Genomic DNA, 18,985 nt, shown 5'->3' on the forward strand with positions numbered 1-18,985 from the left:
GCAAACAAAAGCTTGGCCTGGGCCAGGGCAAAGGGCCTCACTGTGGTTGGAACTACTGGAGCAGTTTACAAAGTTGGCAACGCCAACCGGAATATCAAAGCTGTTGTTTTGTGCACCTTTAAAGAAGCAAGGGTATACTTGGGAAGGCATGGGCTGGACTCTAAAGGGTAAGCTGGGGGTGCAATTATTTTGTGAGGCATTAAAACTAGATATATTGACAGGGAAGGCTAGGGGCATGGAGGTACTTTGATTTAAGCATAACCAGCAATTCTGGGCTAGGCTGGGGTTGGAGATATTGAGGGCCTGGTGGGTGGCTGACAAAATATCAAGCATTTGCGCATCAATGTCAGGTCCTCTTGGTTTTGAGCGAGCTAGGGGGTGGTAGGATAACTTAGGGAATTGGCTTTGAATAATAAGCTCTATTTGTTTTTGTACATAAAGCTCTCTCACAGCATCTTGGGGTCCGCCACCGTCGGAGACGTGAATAGGGGCTTGCTGATTCCAACAAACAGATTTTCCAATCGTGCCATCGCATCCGGCCTGGAGGACCCCATGAGGTTGTAGGCCGCTGGTGACAGGATTGGTTTCTGAGGTGCTCTTTGTTCTTTGTAGGATGGCAGTAAAATAAGTATTATTGCCTTGAGTACACTGTGAGAAACTAGAATAGCAGGAGGAGTGCATCTGGGATTTAATGTTGTTTGTGCACTCGCTTGGGCACGGGCCTGGGCGGCCATTAATGACCGGTATACTAGGGGGCTTGCGCACACAAAGCCACTTAGGTGAAGATACTCCATTCCAATTGGTGTCATGGGTAAGATAGGCATTTTTGTCCCCGCAATCTGTTACCTGAGTGTAAGTTGGGGTGGCGTAATTATTGGCCTGAGTCCCCCCTTTACAGTCACATGGCGCTCCAAAGAGGTCAGTGTAAATGTCTCCGGATGGCTTTCCAAGTCCTCCCTTTGTGACTGGGCAGAGGCGTGGGTGCAGAAGGAGGATGAGGATGCAGAGCATTCTTTCTGAGTAATGCCGCCGTCGAAACGAGGGACGAACTCCAGGAGTCGGCTCGCGGTCGGGCGGTCCGCGGTGCTCCGTGCGGGGAACCGGTTAATGGGGACGGCGGTCCACGGAGGCCGGCATCGAGCCCCACGTCTGGGCGCCACTTGCTCTGTCCCGCAGAGCAACAGACAGGAACCCGGGCGAGCCTATCGTGGATGAGAAAAGAAGGGACAAGAGGCGCGAAGAATGGCAGCAAGACAAAAGTTCTGATCAAGCTGCAAAGTTTATTTCAAAATGGGTTCCTTATATAGGGAGGGGAGAGGGTAGAGAGGGGAAAGGGGAAGTAGTTCTGATAGGCTAGGAGACGAGTGTTTAGCTCATGATCAGCTACCCCATTGGTGCAGCCATGCATGTTCTGTGCGTGATCAGGTCCTTTATTGGTGGCCCGCCACCACGCCCGGGGCATACTTTTGGCGGGGAGGGCTGATGCAACTTGCCTTTGGCGGGGAGGGCTGATGCAACTTCTTGTTTCAATTGCATCAGCTTAGCCTGGGTTCCCAACAGATTCTTCCTAACCATGGAATGTTTTTCCATCTGTTTGTGTCCTCTCTTATTTCCTTGATCAGTGGTTTGTATTTCTCGTTGAAGAGTTCTTTTACATCCTTTGTTAGTTGTATTCCTAGGTGTCGGGAATGGTCAGGACGGCACGTCTGCCGGGGATCTCTCGACTTGCAAGAGGGTCCCAAAACCTGGAAGAGAGTGTGCGCTTATAGAAATAAAGAGAGACAGAAAGAATGCGGGGGTCTGGAGGGCTGTATAGGCTGTGCCTAAAACAGCAACTTTATTTTTCAAATGCCAGGAATAAATACACTTTCTTTGCTCTGGTTTACGTCATTGCAAGAGGAAATGCAAATCTATACCTTACATGGCCTATACAATAGAGAAGTCAGATACACAATCAGTGGTTGTAAAAAGTAATAGAATTTCCTGTGATCACAAAGCTTATTTACATCCAGACATTATTCCTCATGGCTGCAGGTATTTTTGGTTTGATCCTGTTTTAGGACTCACATGTGAAAAAGTTTTCTGGTTTTGCTCATCAGAATATCTTTTAACCAGATTCTCCTTTGTCTGCTCCTGACTCAACTTATCTCAACTCCCCCTATTCAGGAGTCTCTGAGTCTGGGATCAAAGCCATCCCTATAGTGGCATTTGCTTTGCAAATATCCCCACAGTTAAACCATTATCTAGGGTACAAGGCAGTCATGCAAGTAAAGAAAAGGTTAAAGCTATTCTTAAAGAAAGAGTCATAAAAGTTAAAAGCAGAAACTGGTTGCTGGTAGAGAGTCACTTAGTCTAGCAGCACCGCATAGTTTAGGCCCAAACGATATCGTGGTTGATATTAGAAACTGATCAGTCATCTTTCAGTACTTTCTTCCCCATAGCTCGACTGCCTCCAACAGGAAACTGTGTTTGGGATCAAACTCACCGTATAGTGAGACCCACGCCTTTTGGGGGTCTCACACGGGAATGTTTCCCACACCTAGATATTTTATTCTCTTTGTAGCAATTGTGAATGGGAGTTGGCTCATGATTTGACTCTGTTTTTTTGTTATTGGTGTATAGGAATGCTTGTGATTTCTGCTCATTGATTTTGAATCCTGAGAACTTTCCAACGTTGCTTATCAGCTTACAGAGGTTTTGGGCTGAGCTGATGGGGTCTTCTAAATATACGATCATGTCGTCTGCAAACAGGGACAATTTGACTTCGTCCTTTCCTAAACGAATGCCCTTTTTATATTTTTCTTGCCTAATTGCTCTGGCTAGAACTTCCAATACTATATTGAATAGGAGTGGTGAGAGAGGGCATCCTTGTCTAGTGCCAGTTTTTAAAGGGAATGCTTCTAGTTTTTGCCCATTCAGTATAGATATTGGCTGTGGGTTTCTTGTAAATAGCTTTTATTGTTTTGAGATACATTTCATCAATACCTAGTTTATTGAGAGGTTTTAGCATAAAGGGTTGTTGAATTTTGTTGAAGTCCTTCTCTGAATCTATTGAGATAATCATGTCTTTACTTCTTTTTATGTGGTGAATTACATTTATAGATTTGCATATGTTGAACCATCCTTCTTGGCTTGCGTATGCATCCCCAGGATGCAGCCTACTTATTCGTGGTGGATAAGCTTTCTGATGTGCTGTTGGATTTGGTTTGCCAGTATTTTATGGAAGATTTTTGCATCAATGTTCATCACGGATATTGGCCTGTAGTTTTTTGTTTTGTTTTTTTTTTTTTTTTAGTTGTGTCTCTGCTAGATTTTTGGTATCAGGATGATGTTGGTCTCATAGAAAGGGTTAGGATTACCTCTTTTTGTATTGTTTGGAATAGTTTCAACAGGAATGGTACCAGCTTCTCTTTGTATGTCTGGTAGAATTCGACTGTGAATGTGTCTGGACCTGTACTTTTTTTGGTTCGTAGGCTATTAATTGCTTCCTTGACTTCAGGCCTTGTTATTGGTCTATTCAGGTTTCAACTTCTTCTTGGCTTAGTCTTGGGAGTGTGCAAGTGTCCAGGAATTTATCCATTTCTTCCAGATTTACTGGTTTATGTGCATTGAGTTGTAGTAATCTCTGATGGTAGTTTGTATTTCCGAGGAATCAGTGGTGATCTCCCCTTTATCACTTTTTATTGCTTCTATTCAATTCTTCTCTTTTCTTTTTTATTCATCTAGCTAGCAGTCTGTCTGTTTTGTTGATCTTTTCAAAAAACCAGCGCCTGGATTTATTGATTTTTTGAAGGATTTTTTTTGTATCTCTATCTCCTTCAGTTCTGCTCTTATCTATTTCTTGTCTTCTGCTTGCTTTTGAGTTTTTTTGATCTTGCTCCTTTAGCTCTTTCAATTTTGACAATAGGGTGTCAATTTTAGATCTTCCCTTGTTTATCATGTGGGCATTTATTGCTATAAATTTCCCTCTAGACACTGCTTTGTGTCCCATAGGATCTGGTACATTGTGTCTTCTTTCTCTTTGGTTTCGAAGAACATTTTTATTTCTGCCTTAATTTCATTGTTTGTCTATTCATCATTCAGGAGCAAGTTGTTCAGTTTCTATGTGATTACACAGTTTTGAGTGTTTTTCTTAATCCTGAGTTCTAATTTGATTGTGCTGTGGTCTGAGAGACTGTTATGATTTCCGTTCTTTTGCATTTGCTGAGGAGTGATTTACTTCCAATTATGTGGTCAATTTTGGAGTAAGTGCAATGTGGTGCTGAGGAGAATGTATATTCTGTGAATTTGGGGTGGAGTGTCCTGTAAATGTCTATTAGGTCTGCTTGGTCCAAATCTGCGTCAAGTCCTGGATATCCTCGTTGACTTTCTGTCTCATTGACCTGTCCAGTATTGTCAGTGGAGTGTTAAAGTCTCCCACTATTATTGTGCAGGAGTCTATGTCTCTCTTTGTAGGTCATTAAGAACTTACTTTATGTATCTGGGTGCTCCTGCATTGGGTGCATATATGTTTAGGATAGTTAGTTAGCTCTTGTTGTTGCACTGATCCTTTTGCCATTATGTAATGCCCTTCTTTGTCTCTTTTGATCTTTGTTGGTTTAAAGTCCATTTATCAGAGACTAGGATTGCTACCCCTGCTTTTTTTTGCTCTCCATTTGCTTGTTAAATCTTGTTCCATCCCTTTATTTTGAGTCTATGTGAGTCTTTGGATGTGAGATGGGTCTCCTGAATACAGCACACCGATGGGTCTCGACTTTTTATCCAGTTTGCCGGTCTGTGTCTTTTGATTGGGGCATTTAGGCCATTTACATTCAATGTTAATATTGTTGTGTTTGAATTTGATCCTGCCATTTTGTTACTGGCTGGTTGTTTTGCCCGTTAGTTGGTGTGGTTTCTTCATTGCATTGTTGTTATTTACCATTTTGTACGTTTTTGCAGTGGCTGGTACTGGTTGCTCCATTTCCTGTTTAGTACTTCCTTCAGATGCTCTTGTAAGGCAGGTCTTGTAGCACAAAATCTCTCAGCAATTGCTTGTCCATAAAGGATTTTATTTCTCCTTCATTCATGAAGCTTAGTTTGGCCAGATATGAAATTCTGGGTTGTAAGTTCTTTCCTTTAAGGATGTTGACTATTGGCCCCCACTCCCTTCTAGCTTGTAGGGTTTCTGCCAAGACATCTGCTGTGAGTCTGATGGTCTTTCCTTTGTGGATGACTCGACCTTTCTCTCTGGATGCCCTTAGGATTTTTTCCTTCATTTGAACCCTTGTGAATCTGACAATTATGTGCTTTGGGATTGCCCTTCTTCAGGAATATCTTTGTGGTGTTCTCTGTATTTCCTGGATTTGAATGTTGGCCTGCATTATTAGGTTGGGAAAGTTCTCTTGGATAATATCTTGAAGAGTGTTTTCCAACTTGGATTGATCCTCCCCGTCACATTCAGGTATGCTGGTCAAGCATAGATTAGGTCTTTTCACATAACCCCATAGTTCTTGAAGGCTTTGTTCATTTTTTTTTTTTCACTTTTTTCTCTAATCTTGCCTTCTCATTTTATTTCATTGAGTTGATCTTCTATCTCTGATATCCTTTCTTCTGCTTGATCAATACAGCTGTTGAAACTTGTGTATGCTTCACGAAGTTCTTGTGCTATATTTTTCAGCTCCATCAAGTCGTTTATGTTCTTCTCTAAGCTGTTTATTCTCGTTAGAATTTCATCAAACCTTTCTTCAAAGTTCTTAGTTTCTTTGCATTGAGTTTGAACATGGTCTTTTAACTCAGAGAAGTTTGTTATTACCCACCTTCTGAAGCCTACTTCTGTCAATTCGTCAAATTCATTCTTTTTTCTTCCTTTGATGGTGAGGAATTGTGATCCCTGGGAAAGAGGTGTTCTGGTCTTTGATGGTTTCATCCTTTTTGTGCTGTTTTTTTCCCCATCTTCATGGATTTATCTCCCTTTGATCTTTGAACTTGGTGATTTCAGGAGTCCTCTCTGAGTGGACTTTTTTTGTTGAGTTTGGAGGTATATCTTTTTTTGGCCTGTAGAGGGCGACACTGGGCTCTCTCGGGTTCAGTCAGGTTGTTGGGTGGGTGGTCCTTCCCTGGAGTTTGTTTGCAGGTGAGATTGGCCCCACCTTCCCAATGGTGTCTCTCCCAGACCTCCATCTTCCTGGTTGGGGGGTGGGGGGTCAGACTGGTATCTTTGCTGCCAAGCTCGCTAGCAAGGGCTTCAGTTTGAGTTCTGTGGAGGTGGGGCCTGCCAGGCCTTATGGTCTATTTCTTGGCTTTCAACTGTGCCTTCCTCTGTGTGATGGTCTGTCCCACTAGCGTTAGTCCAAACTTCTGCCTCGGTCCATGCAACAACTTGCTGCGCTGGGTGGGAGCCACTGCTCAGATTTGCATCAACAACCCACAGCACCCCACAGTCTACCAGGGCTCTTGTGGACCGTGGATTGCAGGAGGGATGAGGTAAGCAAAGGATCCAAATCGGAGCATCAAGGGGGTGAAGTCCCCCCACCAACCCTCCAAGCCGGCTGCACATTTCAGGTGGGGACACCTCCAGCTTGATTCGCCCCTGTGGCTTCTTACCTGGACTATCAGTCTACTTTTTCTTCAGTGCTCTATCAATCCCACCAAAACGAACCTAGCACCTCATTTGGAATCATAAAGTCCTCTAGCCCTCTGTGTCTCATTCGCTGGGAGCTGCAGTCCAGTGTTGTCTTCTCACGGACATCTTGGCGCCCTCTCATCTATTTTCCTTCATTTTTGAGGATATTTTCACTTGATAGTCTGAGGTTTTTTTCATGGAGCACTTTCATGATTATCTCCAATATCAAACTTCATCGTTCCCTTGTATTCTCACGGACATCTTGGCACCCTCTCATCTATTTTCCTTCATTTTTGAGGATATTTTCACTTGAAGTCTGAGGGTTTTTTCATGAAGCACTTTCATGATTATCTCCAATATCAAACTTCATCGTTCCCTTGTATTTACTTGCCTCTGTCTGGTTACATTCAAGGCATTCTGCGTATTCGGTTTCCAGAATTTTGACTATACTTGCCTGGGTGTGTGGTGTTTGTTTGTTGTTGTTGTTGTTGTTGTTGTTTTTAATTTTCAATGAGTTTTTATTTTTTGCTATCCAATTCTTTGTTCATTTCGAATTTTTTAAAATTTATTTATTTAGGTGCATACTATATCTGGCATTTCTCCCCATGTTATCCCTCCCCAGCCACCCCTCCCTCCCCACACCCCCGCTGTCTCTCCCCTACTCCCCCAGCTACCCCCAGTATGTGATGCTCCTCTCCCTGAGTCCATGTGTTCTCATTGTTCAACACCCACCTATGAGTGAGAACATGTGGTGTTTGGCTTTCTGTTCTTGTGTCAGTTTGCTGAGAATGATGGTTTCCAGATTCAAACAAGTCCCTACAAAGGACACGAACTCATCCTTTTTTATGGCTGCATAGTATTTCATGGTGTATATGTACCACATTTTCCCTGTCCAGTCTATCGTCGATGGACATTTGGGTTGGTTCCAGGCCTTTGCTATTGTACTCAGGGCTGCAATGAACATATGTGTGCATGTGTCTTTGTAGTATTGCTATTGTACACAGGGCTGCAATGAATATACGTGTGCATGTGTCTTTATAGTAGAACGATTTATAGTTCTTTGGGTATATGTCCAGTAATGGGATTGCTGGGTCAAATAGAATTTCTATTTCTAGATCCTTGAGAAATCACCACACTCTTCCACAATGGTTGAACTAATTTACACTCCCACCAACAGTGTAAGAGTGTTCCTATTTCACCGCATCCTCTCCAGCATCTGTTGTCTCCAGATTTTTTAATGATCACCATTCTAACTGGCATGAGATGATATTTCAATATGGTTTTGATTTGCATTTCTCCAATGACCAGTGGTGATGAACATTTTTTCATATGTTTGTTGGCCTCATATATGTCTTCTTTTGAAAAGTGTTCATATCCTTCACCCACTTTTGAATGAGGTTGTTTCTTTCTTGTATATCTGTTTTAGTTCTTTGTATATTCTGGTTATTAGCCCTTAGATGTGTAGATTGCAAAAAATCTTTCCCATTCTGTGGGTTGCCGATTTAGAGTGAATGATGGTATCTTTTGCTGTACCGAAGCTCTGAATTTTAATTAGATCCCATTTGTCTATCTTGGCTTTTATTGCCATTGCTTTTGGTGTCTTAGTCATGAAGTCCTTGCCTATGCCTATGTCCTGGATGGTTTTGCCTACGTTTTCTTCTAGAGTTTTTATGGTGTTAAGGTTTATGTTTAAATCTTTAATCTATCTGGAGTTCATTTTAGTGTATGGTGTAAGGAAGGGGTCCAGTTTCTGCTTTCTGCACATTGCTAGCCAGTTTTCCCAACATCATTTATTAAACATGGAGTCCTTTCCCCATTGCTTGTTTTTGCCGGGTTTGTCAAAGATCAGATGGTTGTAGATGTATAGTGTGTCTTCTGGAACCTCTGTTCTGTTCCATTGGTCTATGTCTCTGTTTTGGTACCAGCACTATGTCGTTTTGATTACTGTAGCATTGTAGTATAGTTTGAAGTCCGGCAGTATGATGCCTCCAGCTTTGTTCTTTTTGCTTAGGATTATCTTGGGTATGTGGGCTCTCTTGTGATTCCATATGAAGTTTAAAGTGTTTTTTTCTAGTTCTGTGAAGAAGGTCATTGGTAGCTTGATGGGGATAGCGTTGAATCTGTAGATTACTTTGGGCAGTATGGCCGTTTTCACGATACTAATTCTTCCTAACCATGAGCATGGAATGTTCTTCCATCTGTTTGTGTCCTCTCTTATTTCATTGAGCAGTGGTGTGTAGTTCTCCTTGAAGAGGTCCTTTACATCCTTTAGTTGTATTCCTAGGTATTGTATTCTTTTTGTAGCAATTGTGAATGGCAGTTCACTCTTGATTTGGCTCTCTGTTTGTCTGTTATTGGTGTATAGGAATGCTTGTAATTTCTACACATTGATTTTGTATCCTGAGACTTTGCTGAAGTTGCTTATCAGTTTGAGATTTTGGGCTGAGACAATAGGGCCTTCTAGGTATACAATCACGTCATCTGCAAATAAAGACAGTTTGACTTCCTCCTTTCCTAATTGAATACCTTTATTTTATTTTATTTTTTTCTTACCTGATTGCTCTGGCTAGAACTTCGAATACTATATTGAATAGGAGTGGTGAGAGAGTGCATCCTTGTCTAGTGCCTGATTTCAAAGGGAATTCTTCCAGCTTTTGCCCTCAGTATGATATTGGCTGTAGGTTTGTCATATATAGCTTTTATCATTTTATGATATGTTCTGTCAATAACTAGTTTATTGAGAGTTTTTAGCATGAAGGGTTGTTGAATTTTGTTGAAGGCCTTCTCTGCATGTATTGAGATAATCATGTGGTTTTTGTCTTTGGTTCCATTTATGTGATGGATTACATTTATAGATTTGCGTATGTTGAACCAGCCTTGCATCCCCGGGATGAAGCCTACTTGATGATGATGGATAAGTTTCTTAATTTGCTGTTGCAATCTGTTTGCCAGTATTTTGTTGAAGATTTTTGCATCGATGTTCATCACGGATATTGGCCTTAAGTTTTCTTTTTTAGTTGAGTCTCTGCCTGGCTTTTGGCATCAGGATGATGTTGGTATCATAAAATGAGTTCAGAAGGATTCCCTCCTTTTGTATTGTTTGATATAGTTTCAGAAGGAATGGAACCAGCTTCTCTTTGTACGTCTCGTAGAATTCGGCTGAACCCCTCTGGACCTTGACTTTTTTTGGTTGGTAGGCTATTGATTGCTGCCTCTACTTCAGCTCTTGTTATTGGTCTATTCAGGGTTTCAACTTCCTCCTGGTTTAGTCTTGGTAGAGTACAAGTGTCTAGGAATTTATTCATTTCTTCCTGGTTTACTGGTTTATGTGCATAAAGCTGATTGTAGTAATCTCTGATGGTAGTTTGTATTTCTGTGGGATCAGTGGTGATATCCCCTTTATCGTTTTTTTTTTGTTTGTTTTGTTTTGTTTTTTGAGACGGAGTTTCGCTCTTTGTTACCCAGGCTGGAGTGCAATGGCACGATCTCGGCTCACCGCAACCTCCGCCTCCTGGGCTCAGGCAATTCTCCTGCCTCAGCCTCCTAAGTAGCTGGGATTACAGGCACGCGCCACCACGCCCAGCTAGTTTTTTGTATTTTTAGTAGAGACGGGGTTTCACCATGTTGACCAGGATGGTCTCGATCTCTCGACCTCGTGATCCACCCGCCTCAGCCTCCCAAAGTGCTGGGATTACAGGCTTGAGCCACCGCGCCCGGCTCCCTTTATCGTTTTTTATTGCATCTATTTGATTCTTCTCCCTTTTCTTTTTTATTAATCTGGCTAGCGGTCTATTTTGTTGATCTTTTCAAAAAACCAGCTCCTGGATTTATTGATTTTTTTGAAGGGTTTTTTTGTGTCTCTATCTCCTTCAGTTCTGCTCTGATCTTAGTTATTTCTTATCTTCTGCTAGCTTTTGAGTTTTTTTAATCTTCCTCCTCTAGCTCTTTCAATTTCGATGATAGGGTGTCAATTTGAGATCTTTCCTTGTTTCTCATGTGGGCACTTATTGCTATAAATTTCCCTCTCAACACTGCTTTAAAGGTGTCCCAGAGATTCTGGTAAGTTGTGTCTTCATTCTGATTGGTTTCAAAGAACATCTTTATTGCTGTCTTCATTTCATTGTTTATCCAGTCGGCACTCAGAAGCAAGTTGTTCAGTTTCCAAGTGGTTGTGCGGGTTTGAGTGTGTTTCTTAATCCTGAGTTCTGTGCTGTGGTCTGATAGACTGTTGTAATTTCTGTTTTTTTGCATTTGCTGAGGAGTGATTTTCTTCCAATGATGTGGTCAATTTTAGAGTAAGTGCAATGTGATGCTAGAAAAATGTATATTCTGTGGATTTGGAGTGGAGCGTTCTGTATATGTCTATTAGATCCACTTGGTCCAGCTCTGCATTCAAGTCCTGGATATCTTTGTTAATTTTCTGTCTCGATCAAATATTGACAGTGGAGTGTTGAAGTCTCCCACTATTATTGTGTGGGAGTCTAAATCTCATTTTAGGTCATTAAGAACTTGCTTTATGTATCTGGGTGCTCCTGTGTTGGGTACGTATATATTTAGGATAGTTGGCTCTTCATGGATTGATCCTTTTACCATTATGAAGTGTCCTTCTTTGTCTCTTTTGATCTTTGTTGGTTTGAATTCCATTTTATCAGAGACTAGGATTGCAACCCCTGCTTTTTTTGTTCTCCGTTTGTTTGGTAAATCTTCTTCCATCCCTTTGAGTCTATGTGTGTCTTTGTATGTGTGATCAGTTTCCTGAATACAGCACACCAATGGGTTCTGAGTTTTTATCCAGTTTGCCAGTCTGTGTCTTTTGGTTGGGGTGTTTAGGCTGTTTACATTCAATGTTACTATTGTTATGTGTGAATTTGATCCTGCAGTTTTGTTACTGGCTGGTTTTCCTTCCCATTAGTTGACTCATTTTCTTCATTGCATTTTTGGTCTTTGCCCACTGGTTTGCTTTTGCAGTGACTGGTACTTACTTCTTTCCGGCTTAGTGTTTCTTTCAGGAGCTCTTGTAGGGCAGGTCTCGTGGTGACAGAATCTCTCAGCAATTGCTTGTCCGTAAAGGATTTTATTTCTCCTTCACTTATGAAGCTTAGTTTGGCTGGGTATGAGATTCTGGGTTGAAAGTTCTTTTCTTTAAGGATGTTGAATATTGGCCCCTACTCTCTTCCGTCTTGTAGGGTTTCCGCCAAGAGATCCGCTGTGTTTGATGGGCTTCCCTTTGTGGGTGACCTGACCTTTCTCTCTGGCTGCCCTTAGCATTTTTTCCTTCATTTCAATCCTGGTGAATCTGACAATTATGTGCCTTGGGGTTGCTCTTCTTGAGGAATATCTTTGTGGAGTTCTCTGTATATCTTGAATTTGAAATTTGGACTGCCTTGCTAAGCTTGGGACATTCTCATGCATAATATCATGGAGCGTGTTTTCCAGCTTGGATTCATTCTCCCCATCAGATTCAGGTACACCGATCAAGCGTAGGTTAGGTCTTTTCACGTAATGCCATATTTCTTGGAGGCTTTGTTCATTTCTTTTCACTCTTTTTTCTCTTGTCTTGCTTTCTGTCTTTATTCTCTTTTTATTCTGCTTGATCGATTTGGCTACTAAAACTTGTGTTTGCTTCATGTAGTTCTCGTGCTGTGTTTTCAACTCCATCAAGTCGTTTATGTTCTTCTCTAAGCTGGTTATTCTAGTTAGCATTTCGTCTAACCTTTTTTCAAGGTTTTTGGTTTCTTTGCATTGAGCCAGAACGTGTTCCTTTAGCTCAGAAATGTTCGTTATAATCCACCTTCTGAAGCCTGTTTCTGTCAGTTCGTCACACTCCTTCTGTCATGATGTGATCCTGTGTTGCTGAGGAGTTGTGATCCCTTGAAGAAGAGTTGTTCTGGTCTTTAATGGTTTCATCTTTTTTGTGCTGTTTTTTTCCCATCTTTGTGGGTTTACCTGGCTTTGTTGTCAGGGAGCTGCTTGATGAGGCCCCTTGTCTGCCTGTGGAGGCACTACTGGGTTTCTAGGGACTCCTTCAGGTTACTAGGGAAGCTTCCTGTGTCTTTTTTGTTTATACTGGGAGATTAGGCCCACCTCTTCCGCTGACCCGTAGGCGCTACTGGGTTGTCAAGAGTGCCGTCCCGTTGCTACATAGGCTTCCTGTGTTTTTTTGTTAAAACATGTAGTCTAGTCCCACCCCTCTAATGGTGGGTTGTGCCCTTCCTCCACTGGGCTGGATCATTCAGGGTTCAGCTTAGACTGTGGCACTGGCTGTACAACCCACTAGTCAGAGCTTCAGTCTTCTGGGGTTTGTGGGGGAGGGGAGGGACCCGCCTAGCAGCACCTGGCTGTCTCCCACTTTCAGCTTCCTCTCTGTCCAGTCACAGGGTAGGGGCCCACCCAGCTGCTACCACTTATAGCTCCCTCTCTCTCCGGGGGGAGGGGGCAATAGCTCAGTCTGCAGGGTCTCCTGGCCGCTTTTTGGGATTATGCGTCTGTTTAGATCTGTGCGCCAATCTGGGACATTGTCCTGATTATTCAACCCCGAGCTTGTAATTCACGGCGCTTGACTGGCAAAGATCCCCTGTTCCGTGTATTGCTGAGGCTTTGGGGGAAGCGCTGTATCTGGACTGGAGTGCCAGAGGGGGAGCCTCCAACAAGCCGGTCAGATGCACTTTCTGGGTGAAGCAGCACCCCTCCCCACCTCAGTCTGTCAGACCCGTTGAAATGCACCTGGTACGTTGGTTGGAGCTAGATCTCTGCATTTCTGTGTCTCGCTCACTGAGTGTTGTGCACTGGAGTTGTATCTATTCAGCCATCTTAGATCCTGGGTGTGGTTTTTTTTTTTTTTTTTAGCTTGAGATTTTCTAGAGTTCCTGAATCTGTATGTTTATATTTTTCCCTCAATTGGGACATTTTGAGCCATTCTTTATCATCTTCTCATTCTGGAACTCCAATTACATCTGTGTTTGAGTACTTGATTTCCATAGGTCACTAAAGTTCTTTCCTCTTTTTTCTCTCTTCATATTGGATAATTTGTTTTGATCTATATTCTAGTTCATTGACCTTTCTTCTTTTTCTTTTTTTTGAGATGGGGTTTCAGTCTCCTGCCAGGGCTAGGGTGCAGTGTCATGATCATCATTCACTGCAGCCTCAAACTCATGGGCTCAAATGCCTCAACCTTCCAAGATGCTAGGACTACAGGCATGTGCTACCATGCCCAACTTGTTTGTTTTTGTTTTTTTTTTTTTAATTTTTATTTTGTAGAGATGGGGGGGTCTCGCTATTTTTCCCAAGCTGGCCTCTAACTCCTGGACTCAAGCAGTCCTACCTCAGCCCTTGCACAGTGTTGGGATTACAGGTACGAGCCACCATTCCTAGCCTTCTAAAAAAAATTTCAGATTTTGTCCCAAGTTTATAAAACTATTATCTATGGGAAGATTAAATCACAATTGAAATCTTATATTTTTAAAAAAACATCCACAGAATCTCTCCAGACATTATCATGGCATTAAATAATGCTTTATAGAAAACGTCAAGTAACCAGACCATCATGGTACATCATAGCTCCTTGCAGATATGTCTTCACTGAGTTGTGATTATGCGCTATACTTCGAAAACGTCACTATGGCCTGGTGCAGAGCCTGTGCCTATAGTCCCAGCTACTCAGGAGGCTGGGGCATGAAGGTCACTTGAGCCCAGGAGTTCAGGGTTCTCGGACACCATGATCATGCCTATGAATAGCCATGTGGTGCTCCAGCCTGAGCAATGTAGCAAGACCCCATCTTCAAAAAAAAAAAAAAGTCACAGTAAGAATCCTTATGCAGTGAATTACTGGTTGAAACTGTTGTTCACTGGCTTTTAGACAAATATAACTGTTCAACTTAAGGAAAACTTTTTTCTCTACAAATTGCCGAGCACTTTGCATTCATTCTTCCCAGTGAAGTGGCTGTTATCAGCATTCTTTCCTCATTCATAACAAAGGCTCAAGAGCTTGCCCACACAGTTTTAGTCAGCTGGTAAGGCTAGTACTGAAACTTGATGCTGATTACAGACCGGAGATTTCTAACTTGAATGTAATGTTTCCTGTTCCACATTCCAGAAACTGGCAAAAAAAAAAAAAAAAAAAAAAAATCCTTTTTAATTAGTATGTTTGGCTTTATTACTAAATGCCAGGCATTACTTGAAACCCTCTGGAGGCATGTGTTTTGTTTGCCCTTTCTAGATACAATGCTCCTGAGAAGACAGCATTTTTCAGAGAAGGCTATTTCCTCCCCTGGTGGATTTAAGAGATGGTCCTTTCTGGATACAAAGAAATGAAACAATGGTGATCTCTCCAGGTTGGAACTTTCCGCTTCTGTACAGTGGCAAAACGATGACGTGTAACCTTGCTGTTTATTGTACTTTGTATATTTCCTCTTCAAAGTCTTGCATACTCTGTCCTCTGCACTGTTAATAGTAACCTATGACATAATTGTAAATATTCAGCTTTTTGATAACTTTTGTATTTTGAAATACCTCCTTTAAAATAAAATTGTTGACTAGATATTTGTGACGTCTTCCTGTATCTGGAGACATAAAAAGAGGTAAAGGAAGGTAGTTCTGAAGGACATTTGTCAAGTGTGGGCAATACAGATGTGAACAGTGTAAAAAGCTTGAAATGAGTTTATACAAATCACAACTATTAAGCAGAGTCAGAGAAGCAAAACATCAAAAATCAGGAAAACCAATCAAGTAAAGAATGAATGAAACTATAAGTTTTTATCTGCCAAGTCATTCTACTGCACACAACAGAATTTCCCTCCCAAAATTAAGTCATTTGATTTCCCCTGAAAACATGCATTATTTGTGAGGCTGTGCAAAGGTTTCTTCCCCCATAGCACACATCAACACACACCATTCGAACACACTCTCTCTCCAAGGGAGTCTGTACTTTTCCCATATCAGTATATGCTTCCTTGCCATCCAAGGCCAGACACCAAAGTCTGCGCAGCTAACAGAAACGAGTCAGGGAGTCAACTGTGAATGAATCTGATGATAGGATTTTACAGTTATGTCCCTGGCAACCTGAGCATTACAGTGATACTCAGAAGCCTAAGCTAGGACCCAAGGTGCCAGTAACATATAGCCTCCAAGTAGCCCACCTGCATGATGCCTCCAACTTTATGACCTGTCTTTCCCTCCCAGTGGCCAGCTGGAGAACAGGCCAGGGGCCTTGGCCTTACTAAGTGGTACAAAGTTATTATCTTAAAACCTACCCACAGCCCTATGCTTCCTCTAATATGCCTACAGGCATATGGTAAGGTTGTAGGAATAAGAACCACAGCACCTGGCATTGTGAGAGTGGGCGCATTCTATTCTGAGAGTTACAGGCCTTAGACTTCTATCCATAAGCATACTCATACTGGAGCTTGTTTTGGAAGCTACTCATCCTAGTACAAATAATAATCTACCCCGTAATAAATTTAAGAGATCAAATCATGGTGCTATGGAACTACCAACATTTAACAAGATGAAGGATAAAGCTGACTGGTTTGTAAGTAACAAAATGGCCAAGACTCAATGGATCTCAAGAAGAGCAAATATACAGTTTTATGCTGCAGATGGTGTGTGGCATCAAGTGGCTCCAAAAGGCCACATCATTGGTAGCTCCAGTGAAGACTCAACCCCAATAAAGACCATTCAGATTTACATCCAAACTGCTGCAGAACCACCAACTCCCTCCTACCATGAGTCTCAGTCATTCACCTCATGGTCACGAGGGCTTCAAAGAGGAATCAAACAGACCTATGTTGCCATCCTCATATAATAAAGGGCATATTTACAATTTTTAATTCTAAAAGAAATGCTATTTATTTTACACACATATCATCCGAATCTTGTGCTTAAAACATTTAAAATTAAAAACAAAATCACAATGACCAAGTGAAGGACACTATGCAGCATTTTGCTGTACAGAGATTTAAGTCCCTTTCCTGGGGCTACAGAAGAACTAGGGAGAAGTGACCTGCATATCCAAAAGGAACAAAAATGGAAGAACATGAATAGGAAAGCCAGCCTCACCCTAGTGGTGAGAAAACCTTTCCTGAAGCAGAAAAGTTTCAAAACAGACTTTAACAAAGACAGGGTCGCAACTCAGCAGGCAAGGGCTTAAGGCAATGTTTTATTTCCATAATGAGTTAATCTCCTTAAAGGACATTTTTTCACACTGGTAAATACAGTTTAAATGTCTCAAGAACTTTGTCTCATCACCCAAACAAGAATACCAGTTCCTTAAAAGCAGGGAATATAATCCTTATTTTACATTCATTTTAGTATATACCTCACAGAGGTAGCACAGACCTCTGAGCAATTACTGACAAGATTAAAAAATTGCTAGACATCTAAATTCCAGGGCAGGTCCACAGCCTCAGGGCCACTCAACACATACAGTTATAGGAATAACCCCAACTTCCAACAGGGTTCATGGAAGCCATTGCAGGACAGGACCAGATTTCCTATTGGCAAACTGAACAAAAACCAGTGTTCACTTTGTCCCCCACTGTAGTGAACTTAAGAGCCTGACCCAACCGGATTCCTACTGGTTTGAACCTGACGGGTTGAGACTCCAGCAGGATAAGAATGTCTGAGAATCTTCTGCAGCCTCCCATGCTGCAAAGCCCCATAACAGACCTCTCCGTGAAATCCTATTCACAGCAGAGACATAGTCAGCACACACAGAGGGAGTGAGCTGGGAATCTGAGTTCTGACTCCTCAACTGCCAATGTTATGTTTCACACAACAGGTTAGTAAGGAATACAGTGAGCTTTTTGATCCAATCATTTGCAAATTAATAAGTAATATACCAACAGAGTATTTTGCTATACAAGATGGCAATCTTAAAAAGAATTTATACATATATGATATGGAACATTTTTATTCCTGATTTATACTTTGAAAAATATCTGATAATGCACAAAGAATACCAAGTTCTAGGTGGTGACTGTTTTGTATAATCATTTATTTACAAAATTTCACCACATAATAGGAACTACCTTTAAAAAAAAAAATCAGCATTGGTCCTATAAAGGCCATTAGGATAAATTCTTAAGCCTACAAAAGATGCCTTAGTATTTCTGTTCCCAGGCTCATTATTAACTAAAATCTGACTCCAAAGTCCAGGTGTAGTTTCTAGTTCCAATTCTACAGTCATTCAGAAGCATGTCTAACTAGATTGACAGGGGACAGTGGAGGACCCAGGCAGTCCTATCAACCTCTATAAGAGGTGTACATGAGCCTACTGCTCATACCCTTCTAGCTGTACCACCCTTTATTGATGATGGGACACCAGATCATCCCATTATGCTAAAACATGGTTGCTCTGGAAAAAAAACAAGGCTTTCTCTAGACCAACTGGACTGGTCAGGAGGGAGAGTAAAAAGTGGCTGTTGTTAGTGAAAAATGATTTCATTTCTTCAAACTTTTTCCTTTTCCTTTTCTGGACTCCTTATCTTTTTCTGGTTTTGAAGGCTTTGAAGATTTTGTCTTTTTCTGTTAGTGGGAGGGAGAAGATAACAAAATAGTTAATAGCCGTGTTTATGAATAAACGAAATAAGTTCATCTCTACAACAAATCTAATCTTTACCTGCAACTTAATTAAAAAAGAAGAGAGGCTGCAAACTGAGATCTTCAACGACTGCTACCGTGATGCGCTTACTTTCAAGCAACTGCACTACTTACAGCCTTTAAAAGCTGGCAGTAAAAACTGAGAGGACATTTAGAATTTAGAACTAAGACCCGTTCCCCATGTAAGGCAGCTTCTTGATTCAAAACAGAGATATACTTAAGACAAAATAAGCAAGAGAAAATTTGCAAATAGGGAGGGTAGTGTTTACATGAACAATTTCCTTTTCTTTCTGTTTCAGATTAGAGGTGTAAACACAGTCATTTTCTGAAGGGGGAAGAGAGACAGACAGACAGACAGACCAGAAGGTCTAAATGAGAGCCATGGTGGAGAAGCCCACTATTCCTTTTCCTGCATATAGAAAACAGAAATGAAGGGCAAGAAGCACCCACACTCAGCAAAGGACAGAGGAGGATCAGAAGAGATGCCTTGGCTCAGCCAGCTGTAAACAGCAGGCTGATACTACAATTGATTTGCATCTTTCCTAGCAAAAGACAAGAATGTTTTGCTCTGAGAAACTTCTACAAAGCAGTTTAGTGGCTATAGCAAAACATAAACAGCAGAAGAAACTTTTGTTAAAAACATTTTTCTTGAAACCATACACCAATGGCCAGATCCATAAAAATGGTACTTTTTCTAACAGAACATATGGCCATCAGTATCATCGCCTGTTTTGTTGTTTGGTTCTTCGACTACTATAAGAAACTGTTTATAAAAATGAAATCTATACC

The 18,985-nt window shown here is 41.5% G+C and overlaps 2 protein-coding genes across 2 annotated transcripts in view; one reads left to right on the forward strand and one right to left on the reverse strand.

Moving 5' to 3' along the window:
• WDR19 (WD repeat domain 19) overlaps positions 1–15,137 on the forward strand; it is a 111,528-nt gene extending 96,391 nt beyond the window's left edge. The window contains exon 37 of the mRNA XM_039468118.2: positions 14,817–15,137. The gene's annotated coding sequence lies outside the window, so the exon portion shown is untranslated. The remainder of the gene's footprint in view (positions 1–14,816) is intronic.
• The window catches only part of RFC1 (replication factor C subunit 1), a 94,619-nt gene continuing 76,480 nt past the window's right edge, over positions 847–18,985 (reverse strand). Inside the window, exon 25 of the mRNA XM_003927521.4 lies at positions 847–18,121. Coding sequence (XP_003927570.1) covers positions 18,038–18,121 — 84 coding nt within the window. The 3' untranslated portion in view covers positions 847–18,037. The remainder of the gene's footprint in view (positions 18,122–18,985) is intronic.

Source organism: Saimiri boliviensis, chromosome 3, assembly GCF_048565385.1.
Source record: "Saimiri boliviensis isolate mSaiBol1 chromosome 3, mSaiBol1.pri, whole genome shotgun sequence".
Classification (NCBI taxonomy): domain Eukaryota; kingdom Metazoa; phylum Chordata; class Mammalia; order Primates; family Cebidae; genus Saimiri; species Saimiri boliviensis.